Source organism: Protomyctophum bolini (assembly GCF_963924005.1).
Source record: "Protomyctophum bolini genome assembly, chromosome: 17".
NCBI classification, from domain to species: Eukaryota; Metazoa; Chordata; class Actinopteri; order Myctophiformes; family Myctophidae; genus Protomyctophum; species Protomyctophum bolini.
The window spans coordinates 41,721,069-41,732,375 of NC_137878.1; the positions used below are offsets into that span (position 1 = coordinate 41,721,069).

At 45.4% G+C, this 11,307-nt stretch overlaps 1 protein-coding gene across 1 annotated transcript in view; it reads right to left on the minus strand.

Annotated features, from left to right (window-relative positions):
* Positions 1-1,047: 1,047 nt before the first annotated feature.
* The window catches only part of tac1 (tachykinin precursor 1), a gene marked incomplete at both ends in the record, with an annotated part of 11,196 nt that continues 936 nt past the window's right edge, over positions 1,048-11,307 (minus strand). The window contains 3 exons of the mRNA XM_080787284.1: positions 1,048-1,094; positions 2,653-2,709; positions 6,010-6,112. Of these exons, the coding sequence (XP_080643410.1) occupies positions 1,048-1,094; positions 2,653-2,709; positions 6,010-6,112 (207 nt within the window). The remainder of the gene's footprint in view (positions 1,095-2,652; positions 2,710-6,009; positions 6,113-11,307) is intronic.

Genomic DNA, 11,307 nt, shown 5'->3' on the forward strand with positions numbered 1-11,307 from the left:
TTTAATATTAATCAGTGACATCATCATGACAGCATCTTTCCTCCAACAATGGCGTCACTTTGAAACAGGAATGTGAAGAACAACCGAACCCAGCGTCTCTGAACCCAATGTGTTATTTATACACAGAGTCCATCTCTCAGTGATCAGAACAGGTTATTGAGGCTCTATGCAGTGATTCTGATCTCAATTCTCCATGGAGGAAAATCTAAACCATTTCACTGCCATGGAATTACATTCTTGAGCACACATGAAATAACACATTCTATTCCATTGTGGTGTGGGATTGGTGTTGGGTGTGGTTGACTGTTTGAGGGGGTTTGTGTTGGGTGTGGTTGTGTTGGGTGGGGTTGAAGGGGTTGTGTTGGAGTTGAGGACTTGGGGTCTTTCCTCTGCTGTGACAAAGGGACAGAATGACGGAGCCACACACAGGTAAACGGTGTGGTTGAGGGGGTTGTGTTGGGTGTGGTTGAGGGGGTTGTGTTGGGTGTGGTTGGGTGTAATGACGGGGCCACACACAGGTAAACGGTGTGGTTGAGGGGGTTGTGTTGGGTGTGGTTGAGGGGGTTGTGTTGGGTGTGGTTGAGGGGGTTGTGTTGGGTGTGGTTGAGGGGGTTGTGTTGGGTGTGGTTGGGTGTATTGACGGGGCCACACACAGGTAAACTCACTCACTGCTACATCACTACAAGGTGAACAGAACACTGATCCTACATCAGACTAACATCTACAGGTCCAAGGTGATCAGAACACTGATCCTACATCAGACTGACATCTACAGGTCAGAGGTCGAAGGAGGGCAAAGGAAAAGCAGCGCAGCGAGGTTCTGGTGATGACATGTGAGCGTTACGGACGAGATCCGAGGAGGGAGCAGCAGGAACCAGCAGGGACCAGCAGGGACCAGCAGGAACCAGCAGGAACCAGCAGGAACCAGCAGGTACTGGCGGTGACCTATAGTCACTGAAGCTTTCTCCCCGCATATGCGGGGAGAAAGCTTCAGTGACTCCCCGCTATGATGCTGGCCAAGCCAGGCTAGCGGGGACCAGCGGGGACTCAGCGTTTCCTCTCCAGGTCTTGTATTGTGCTCCAGTCGTACTGATCTGCGGGAGAAACACACAACAAAGAACACTTCTTGATTCAAACTGTTCACCTCCCCAAGAGTAGGGCTGGGATCCCGAACCGGATCCTGAACCGGATCCCATTGAGACAAAGCGGGTGCTGTTATGGGCTATAGTTCCAAACATTGGAACTATCCCATTGAGACAAAGCGGGGTGCTGCTATGGGCTATAGTTCCACACATTGGAACTATCCCATTGAGACAAAGCGGGGTGCTATGGGCTATAGTTCCACACATTGGAACTATCCCATTGAGACAAAGCGGGGTGCTATGGGCTATAGTTCCAAACATTGGAACTATCCCATTGAGATAGAATGAGCACTTCCTCATTCCATTGTTACAGTGGGAGTCAACGCTTGGTCCAGTCTTACTAGATTACTCTGGTTGTCTGCTGGTTGGTGCGCCGCTATGATCGGTACGCCTGGAACTTTCCCCGTGAGAAACGTTCCGTGTTGCAAAAAGTAAGCGAGTTAAATTTAATTAATTAATCAAAATATAATTCTATTCTATTCTCGTGTGTGTAATGCCATCTACAGGTCCATATATGGGCATATCGCTGTACCTTTAGTTCAAACACAAACTCGATGAAAAGAAACAGTAATTTATGGAGCTGTAGATCTTTGGAACAAGACATCCGTCTAACAAATAATAAATCAGCCTTTAAGAAAAAGGTAAAGCGTTATTTACTTGAATGACCAGTTGAAAGAACAACTTTAGGCTAAATATATACAAGTTATTTTAATCTGTTTTATACGTAATTGAGAATCGATGTATGTTATTTAACTGTGTTTAATATATATATATATATACTGATATTGATTAACTGAATTATTGCAATTCATGTTTTAGTTTTCTTTCTTTTTTAATGTGTTTTGTAATAATATTACAAAACACACAACATACACACATAATTATTATGTTGTGTGTCTGTCGACCCCAGGAAGACTGGCTGACTGCCATGGCATCAGCTAATGGGGATGATATGATTTGATACAGTACTTTATTGTCAGTTCACACAGCTAAGTATGCAGAACACATACACACATTTGACATATAACACAAAGAACAAGACAATTTACATACATAAAGACATGAAGACATGAGCAATATCCACCGCTTAGATTATCCTGTGGCTACTACATCTCCTGATTAAGCCTCAAGGTCGACTGGTGGACAAAAAGGACCTCTTTAGTCTGACCTTATTGTATGCTGGTATACACCATATCTCCTTCCTGAAGGTAGCAACCTATATTCTCCATACAACACATGCTTAGTATTAGAGGTGATATTCCTTGCTAACCTTAGGATGCTGTTATCATACGTGGATGTATAAAGTTTCTGAAGTTGTTGTCCAACAATCTTTGAACAAAATTTGTTCCGTTTTTGCAGCAGTTGTGACTTTAGGGCTGCAGACAGACATCCATACCAGGTGGTACTACAGTACTGATTAATAACAGTAGTATACAGTACAGTACTGAAGAACACTCAAATTAACAGAAGTGAAAAACAAAAGAAGAATCCTTTCAAATAAAACACATACCTGGCTCCTCCTGGCTTCTCTTCCCCATCAGGCCAACGAAGGAGTTGATTTTATGTCCTGAAGAGAACAGAAAAACATTCACATTTTTACACTTTTATATTCCGTGACATTCGAGCGTGTCAAAGAGTTTACACAGCTGGTTTCTATAGCAGTAATTCAATTTGTAAGAGCCATGAATTGGAAATGATGTTTGGTCTATGAAATGAGTGGATTAACGTGGATGATTGACGGGCATATGGGCGGACCTGATTCACTTAATACCTCACCTAGTTCACCTGCTTCACACACAGTGAGAGAGGGGGGGGGGGGGGGGAAGCCGCACTTTTGTTGACCGCTTTATACCGCTTATTTTGCTTTATTTTATTTACTTTACTTACGTTGGATCGCTGTAACTACTTTGCTTTATGTTTGAGCACCGTTTAAGTTATGCACCTGGCTTTAATAAAACACCTTAAACGCATTGTTTTGGACCCAGCGAAATCCCTTTTGTTTGCGCAGCGCGTCTGACAACCTGGACCGTCCCATCGCCTCTCAGCGACTTATTTATACAATCAATCTCCCGTAGTCGCTCAACACAATTACTTATTAATTATTAATGATTGCTAATATTAGTGATTGCTACTCTATTATTCTAATACTCATTGTGTCGTCAGAGTCCAAACCCAGAGAAGGTCCATGTTTCACTGCACAGTTATATCATTTTATACATTTTCCCTTTTGTATTTCTATACTGTGCTAAATAAATCATATCAAAATCAAATGAATTAACCCTTAGACAGCCGTGCAGCTGCAGCTAAGTGCTTTAACCCATTCTGACCTGAGATCAGATTCATACGAGGTTTCCACTGGACACACACTGGTCTGATTAACCCATTCTGACCTGAGATCAGATTCTAAAAATGTCAGTCGTTCTTCGATTTTTCAAAAATAGCAGACCTACAAGCTCGTGGCGCGCCACTCGATTTTGTAGATCTGCTATTTTTCAATAGCTAAAGCATAGCATAATGCTTGAAACACCAAAAGGGGTTCCCGCTCAGAATGGGTTAAAGAACACATGTTTCTCTCAAGGGCAGGATGCACGCGTGTGACATCATCATCATCATCGCATCAATCCTGGGGCCGGGAGGGACGATGGCGTCAACGCGCGCCCCTCCCTCCCCCTCCCTCCCTCCCCCCTCCCCCTCCCCCCCTCTCTCTGTCAATCACAGTAATGGACGGTAATAGCATTGGTTAGGGATGGAGGGAGGGGTGAGACGGGGGGGGGGGTGACACCCTGACACCCTGAGACAGGGACCCCTCTCTGTTTACAGGCAGGGGGCGGGGCTGACAACCCGTATAAGAGAGCACTTTTGGCCCAAAAAAAAAAATAGCGAAAATAGCAGATCTACAAGCTCACAACGCGTCGCTATTTTTTGGGGGGAAAAACCCAGCACTCCTCAGCTATAGTGGAGATGTGGTGTAATGACATGTGTTTCTATTTGTTCAACGCAAAATGCTGCGTTCCAAGATCAGGAGACTTCAGGGGAGAGGAGAGGAGAGGAGAGGAGAGGAGAGGAGAGGAGAGGAGAGGAGAGGAGAGGAGAGGAGAGGAGAGGAGAGCATTAGCATTACTTTCACCATGTAGTAAACGCTGCATTGGTGGTCTGGAGAGGGCAGTTGTTTTACAGACTGGTAAAAGGGCAGTTGTTTTATAGACGCGTAAAAGGGCAGGGGCTGATGTCTCCTTAAAGGACAACATGTCCTTAAAGGACAACATGTCTTTAAAGGACAACTTTATTTTTTACGTTTTAGGTTGTTATTACAGAGAATGAGTGGGTTTTTTTTTTCTTAATTTTTTTCACTCGAGTACTTATAGTCACTATGAGTACATGTACTTAGTTACTTCACCACTGAGTCGGAGATGAGAGTAATTTATGTTGACAATGAGACAATGTGTTATCTCTGTCTCTCAGGAGCCCCCCCAACCACCCCCCCCCCCATGCACACACACACACACACACACACACACACACACACACACACACACACACACACACACACACACACGCTGTGCAGATCAATTAGACTCAATGGTCTTCAAAGCACAGCAGACGGAGCGTTCCAGTCCCTCCAACGCTGCGAGGCAGTGGGTCTGATGTCATTAAAAACCTGCTGTGCTTTAGACCCTCTGTCTGTCAACACGCTTCACACAGGGTGCTGTTTAGACCCGCTGTCTGTCAACACGCTTCACACAGGGTGCTGTTTAGACCCTCTGTCTGTCAACACGCTTCACACAGGGTGCTGTTTAGACCCTCTGTCTGTCAACACGCTTCACACAGGGTGCTGTTTAGACCCTCTGTCTGTCAACACGCTTCACACAGGGTGCTGTTTAGACCCTCTGTCTGTCAACACGCTTCACACAGGGTGCTGTTTAGACCCTCTGTCTGTCAACACGCTTCACACAGGGTGCTGTTTAGACCCTCTGTCTGTCAACACGCTTCACACAGGGTGCTGTTTAGACCCTCTGTCTGTCAACACGCTTCACACAGGGTGCTGTTTAGACCCTCTGTCTGTCAACACGCTTCACACAGGGTGCTGTTTAGACCCTCTGTCTGTCAACACGCTTCACACAGGGTGCTGTTTAGACCCTCTGTCTGTCAACACGCTTCACACAGGGTGCTGTTTAGACCCTCTGTCTGTCAACACGCTTCACACAGGGTGCTGTTTAGACCCTCTGTCTGTCAACACGCTTCACACAGGGTGCTGTTTAGACCCTCTGTCTGTCAACACGCTTCACACAGGGTGCTGTTTAGACCCTCTGTCTGTCAACACGCTTCACACAGGGTGCTGTTTAGACCCTCTGTCTGTCAACACGCTTCATACAGGGGGCTTCCTGGCCTTGACAGACAGCCCATACACCCAATCAGAAAAGTCTGATTGCCTTAAAGAACGTTAAATTCACATTGCTATAATCACAGCAGCCTCTATTCCAAAACAAATAGCCGATCTACAAGCTCACAGCTGTGCCATATATACTCAGCATGGCAGTTAATTAAACATTTAAGTTAATTAACTGGTCAGTTTCCCAGGCCCTGCAGCCCTATGTTGATGACCCAAATTAGCCCCAATTAACAAATCAATTTGAAGTGACAAACAACAGCACTTACTTTTGCGTGTCATCATCTGTGCGTTTGCTGTGAGAAAAAGAGAGATCGGGAAAATGCAGTTAGTGAAGATCAATATTATACAGCACTTAGTTAGTGTAGATAGATATTAGATAGCAGCCGTTTGATATGAAAGGGGTGCATTAATACCTCTTTATTATACATTATTAGAATGTTTTTTATCGTATTATTATGAATTATTATTTATTTTTACCAGGAGAGCGCTTCCCCATCAGGCCCACGAACTGGTTAGGACGAGGCTTCCTTGTCCATCTGCGCAAGATTTCTCTCAACGGTTCGGTGGCAGGCCACCCGTCCTGGAGCAGAAAACACACTCACATTAATACTATATACTGTCAGTGTGTCGGAGGTAGGCCACCCGTCCTGGAGCAGAACACACACTCACATTAATACTATATACTGTCAGTGTATCGGAGGCAGGCCACCCGTCCTGGAGCAGAACACACACTCACATTAATACTATATACTGTCAGTGTGTCGGTGGCAGGCCACCCGTCCTGGAGCAGAAAACACACTCACATTAATACTATACTGTCAGTGTGTCGGTGGCAGGCCACCCGTCCTGGAGCAGAAAACACACTCACATTAATACTATATACTGTCAGTGTGTCGGTGGCAGGCCACCCGTCCTGGAGCAGAACACACACTCACATTAATACTATATACTGTCAGTGTGTCGGTGGCAGGCCACCCGTCCTGGAGCAGAAAACACACTCACATTAATACTATATACTGTCAGTGTGTCGGAGGCAGGCCACCCGTCCTGGAGCAGAAAACACACTCACATTAATACTATACTGTCAGTGTGTCGGAGGCAGGCCACCCGTCCTGGAGCAGAAAACACACTCACATTAATACTATATACTGTCAGTGTGTCGGAGGTAGGCCACCCGTCCTGGAGCAGAACACAGCAGTATGGTGTGTAAAGTAACCACATACTGTACTTATTATGTACAATTTTGAGGTATTTTTTTTTCTCCAAATAAAAATCACACCTGTGTGAAGTGAGGGGCGCTGTCATCATGGTACATCATCACGACGTAACATGTCGACACTATTATGACGTATTTTCTCCATTCAGTGTCGTTGGCCTTTAATGTTTGTATCAGGACAGAAATGTACACCATATCAGGATATAGGAGAGGCACCTTGGACAGCGACACGTCAGTGTCCACAGAATGAATGGATGGAACAGAATCAGCACCTTGGACAGCGACACATCAGTGTCCACACAGAATGAATGGATGGAGCCGTTTCAGCACCTTGGACAGCGACACGTCAGTGTCCACACAGAATGAATGGATGGAATCAGCACCTTGGACAGCGACACATCAGTGTCCACACAGAATGAATGGATGGAACAGAATCAGCACCTTGGACAGCGACACATCAGTGTCCACAGAATGAATGGATGGAGCCGTTTCAGCACCTTGGACAGCGACACATCAGTGTCCACAGAATGAATGGATGGAGCCGTTTCAGCACCTTGGACAGCGACACATCAGTGTCCACACAGAATGAATGGATGGAGCCGTTTCAGCACCTTGGACAGCGACACATCAGTGTCCACACAGAATGAATGGATGGAACGGAATCAGCACCTTGGACAGCGACACATCAGTGTCCACACAGATTGAATGGATGGAACGGAATCAGCACCTTGGACAGCGACACGTCAGTGTCCACAGAATGAATGGATGGATGGAATCAGCACCTTGGACAGCGACACGTCAGTGTCCACAGAATGAATGGATGGATGGAATCAGCACCTTGGACAGCAACACATCAGTGTCCACACAGAATGAATGGATGGATGGAATCAGCACCTTGGACAGCGACACATCAGTGTCCACAGAATGAATGGATAGAGCCGTTTCAGCACCATGGACAGCGACGCAATCTCACAAAAACACACAGTCCCAGATCAAACCCTAATGAATTATACACTTGTTGTGACGTAGGCTTTGGCTTTTTACTAAGACAGACAATAACTATATAATACTAATACTCTCTCTGTCTCTCTCTCTCTCTGTGTGTGTGTCTCTCTCTCTCTGTGTGTCTCTCTCTGTGTGTGTCTCTCTCTGTCTCTGTCTCTCTCTCTCTCTCTCTCTCTCTCTCTCTCTCTCTCTCTCTCTCTCTCTCTGTGTGTGTGTCTCTCTCTCTCTCTCTCTCTCTCTCTCTCTGTCAAGCAAGAGAAGCAAAGAGCAAGACATTGTTGAAATGGTAAAAGGTTTCACCATCGGGGCTTGGCAGGTTTAAAGAGATTTTTCTTTTGCAGGTCCAAAAATGGACCAAATGAACCCTTCAATTTGAAACAACATATACTGCTCTCTGTCAGAGTCAGGCTACAGGTGGCTACATTTACACTGATTATTTGACTGGGTGGGTGTTTGACTGGGTGGCTGTTTGACTGGGTGAGTGTTTGACCGGGTGGCTGTTTGACTGGGTGGGTGTTTGACTGGGTGGGTGTTTGACTGGGTGGCTGTTTGACTGGGTGGCTGTTTGACTGGGTGGCTGTTTGACTGGGTGGCTGTTTGACTGGGTGCGTGTTTGACCGGGTGGCTGTTTGACTGGGTGGCTGTTTGACTGGGTGGCTGTTTGACTGGGTGCGTGTTTGACCGGGTGGCTGTTTGACTGGGTGGCTGTTTGACTGGGTGGCTGTTTGACTGGGTGGCTGTTTGACTGGGTGGCTGTTTGACTGGGTGGCTGTTTGACTGGGTGGCTGTTTTACTGGGTGGGTGTTTGACTGGGTGGCTGTTTGACTGGGTGGCTGTTTGACTGGGTGGCTGTTTGACTGGGTGGCTGTTTGACTGGGTGGCTGTTTGACTGGGTGGCTGTTTGACTGGGTGGCTGTTTGACTGGGTGGCTGTTTGACTGGGTGGCTGTTTCACTGGATGGGTGCTGTTTCAACCTGGTGTGTGCTTCTAAGTTCATTACCATCAGTCTAAAGAAGTATCAGTCGACATGTAATCTCCCGCATAATTCTCCCATCAACTATTTATATCTCCGTGCAGACAGAGTGACGCAGGCTGTATAATATATATGAAGACTATCTATCTCTATCTATCTATCTATCTATCTATCTATCTATCTATCTATCTATCTATCTCACTGATGAATGACTCGGGCAAATATAGGACCATTATTTATTCTGCATTTGAGCTACGGAACCACCATCTGATGACATTTAGCCTCTCAGACCCATTTGAGCCACGGAACCACCATCTGATGACATTTAGCCTCTCAGACCCATTTGAGCCACGGAACCACCATCTGATGACATTTAGCCTCTCAGACCCATCTGAGCCACGGAACCACCGTCTGATGACATTTAGCCTCTCAGACCCATTTGAGCCACGGAACCACCATCTGATGACATTTAGCCTCTCAGACCCATTTGAGCCACGGAACCACCATCTGATGACATTTAGCCTCTCAGACCCATCTGAGCCACGGAACCACCGTCTGATGACATTTAGCCTCTCAGACCCATTTGAGCCACGGAACCACCATCTGATGACATTTAGCCTCTCAGACCCATCTGAGCCACGGAACCACCGTCTGATGACATTTAGCCTCTCAGACCCATTTGAGCCACGGAACCACCATCTGATGACATTTAGAACGTATAGCCATGCCTCCAGGACAGGTGGCCTATCTAAGGGGAACATTATAGAACGTATAGCCAGGACGGGTGGCCTATCTAAGAGCTGTATTTAGTATCCTCTACGCTAGTATAGACGTCTCCTCTATGGAGAATAACATTTACAACCGTTCATTCATCAAGCTGCTGTCTGAGTGTCTGAGTGGGCAAAGTGCTCTGATCTGGCACCGCGCCAAGCCCGCAATGTCAAGCACAGAACGTGCGCTGCATGCTGATTAGATAGATAGATAGATAGATTGTTTTGTAATTTCATTCAACTTCATCCAATTAATACTATAGGCTACAATTAAAAGCATATAAAGTATTAGTATTACTGACAAAACGTTATTCCACGTCACTGAGTTTATATTGTATTATTTGTTTGTTTTAAAGTGGATTCCGTCCATCCATTCATTCAGACTCTACTTGGTCTAAATGAGAGTTTTAACTTCTTAATCACTGAACCACTTAACTGCGTATATATTAACCACGAGAAGAAGAAAAACACATTAGAAAACGGTCGATCTGATCTACAAGCTCACAATTAAAATTTACAATTTACAATTTAGGCATTTAGCAGACGCTCTTAATCCAGAGCGATTTATACATTAAGCAAGAGCACCGGCGTTTTTTAGTGAGGGTACTTCCAGCTTCCCTGCGTTGGCTGATCTGAGTGCGCGGGAGGGTTTGTATAGGGTTCAATCATACTTGTAAGATATGGGGGAGCCGTGCCTTTGGTTGCTTTGAATGCCAGCATCAGAGTTTTGTATTCTTTGCGGGCAGCGACCGGGAGCCAGTGGAGGGAGCGGAGCAGGGGGGAGACATGTGAGAATTTTGGCTGGTTGAAGACCAAGCGAGCTGCGGCATTTTGGATCAGCTGGAGAGGCTTAAGTGCACATGCTGGTATAGGCCAGTAAGGACTAAGGAGGGAGTTACAATAGTCGAGTTTTGACAAGACTGTTGTCTGACCAACGTTTGCATGGTGTTGGTTAATTGTTGTGAGCTTGTAGATCGGCTATAATTTCCATTGATTGCCTTCAAAACGCAGTTGAAAAGCTTTAATAGTAAATCAGCCGTGAAGTGATTTTTTATACATTCAAGCCTTTTGAAGTGCATCTGAAGACATGCAGTGCGGGAGTTTTCAGTGCGTCGGATCCTCATGGTCTTAATTGTTCTTAATTAATGCGCACCTGTCGTCTTAATTCATCCCCCGGAACGCATCTGTGTCACCTCACCCACTTTGGCCATTATTTTAAAACACTGTAAATCCCTGGAACATGTGACACGAATGACACAAATAAGTGTTTATATATAACCTTTATAACCTAAACGCTTCTTGGGTTTATTGTGTAGCTGTTGAAAAAAAAAGAGCAAATCTACAAGCTCGTATAACGCGTTAGATCTGCTATTTTCTTTGTTTGGAAAAATCGTGAACATTAATTAGCAAATCTTTGAATATATAATTATTTATAACTCAAATCTTTGCTTCATGGGGAGGAGGGGGGGGGGGGGGGGGGGATTTTGGACAACATATTGTCAGAGGGGGGTCCGCGGTGGTCAAATCATTCTGACTAAAACAGTTTGAGCACCACTAGATGTACAAACACAGCCCAGACATTATTGGTGTACCTGCTGTCACTGCGTGGAAAGAGGAGTTAACGGACAATTTATGGGCACTGTATTCTGCCCGTAAACCTCAAGTTTAGCAGCATAGACCGTTAATACACGGTGACGGTAATATACAGGTGTGATGGTATATACAATTCGGGAGTTTACGGGAGTTTGTTTGAAAAGTTTAACGGGAGTTTCCTTTAATACATCCGTATATTCCATGATTTTTGCGCAGTG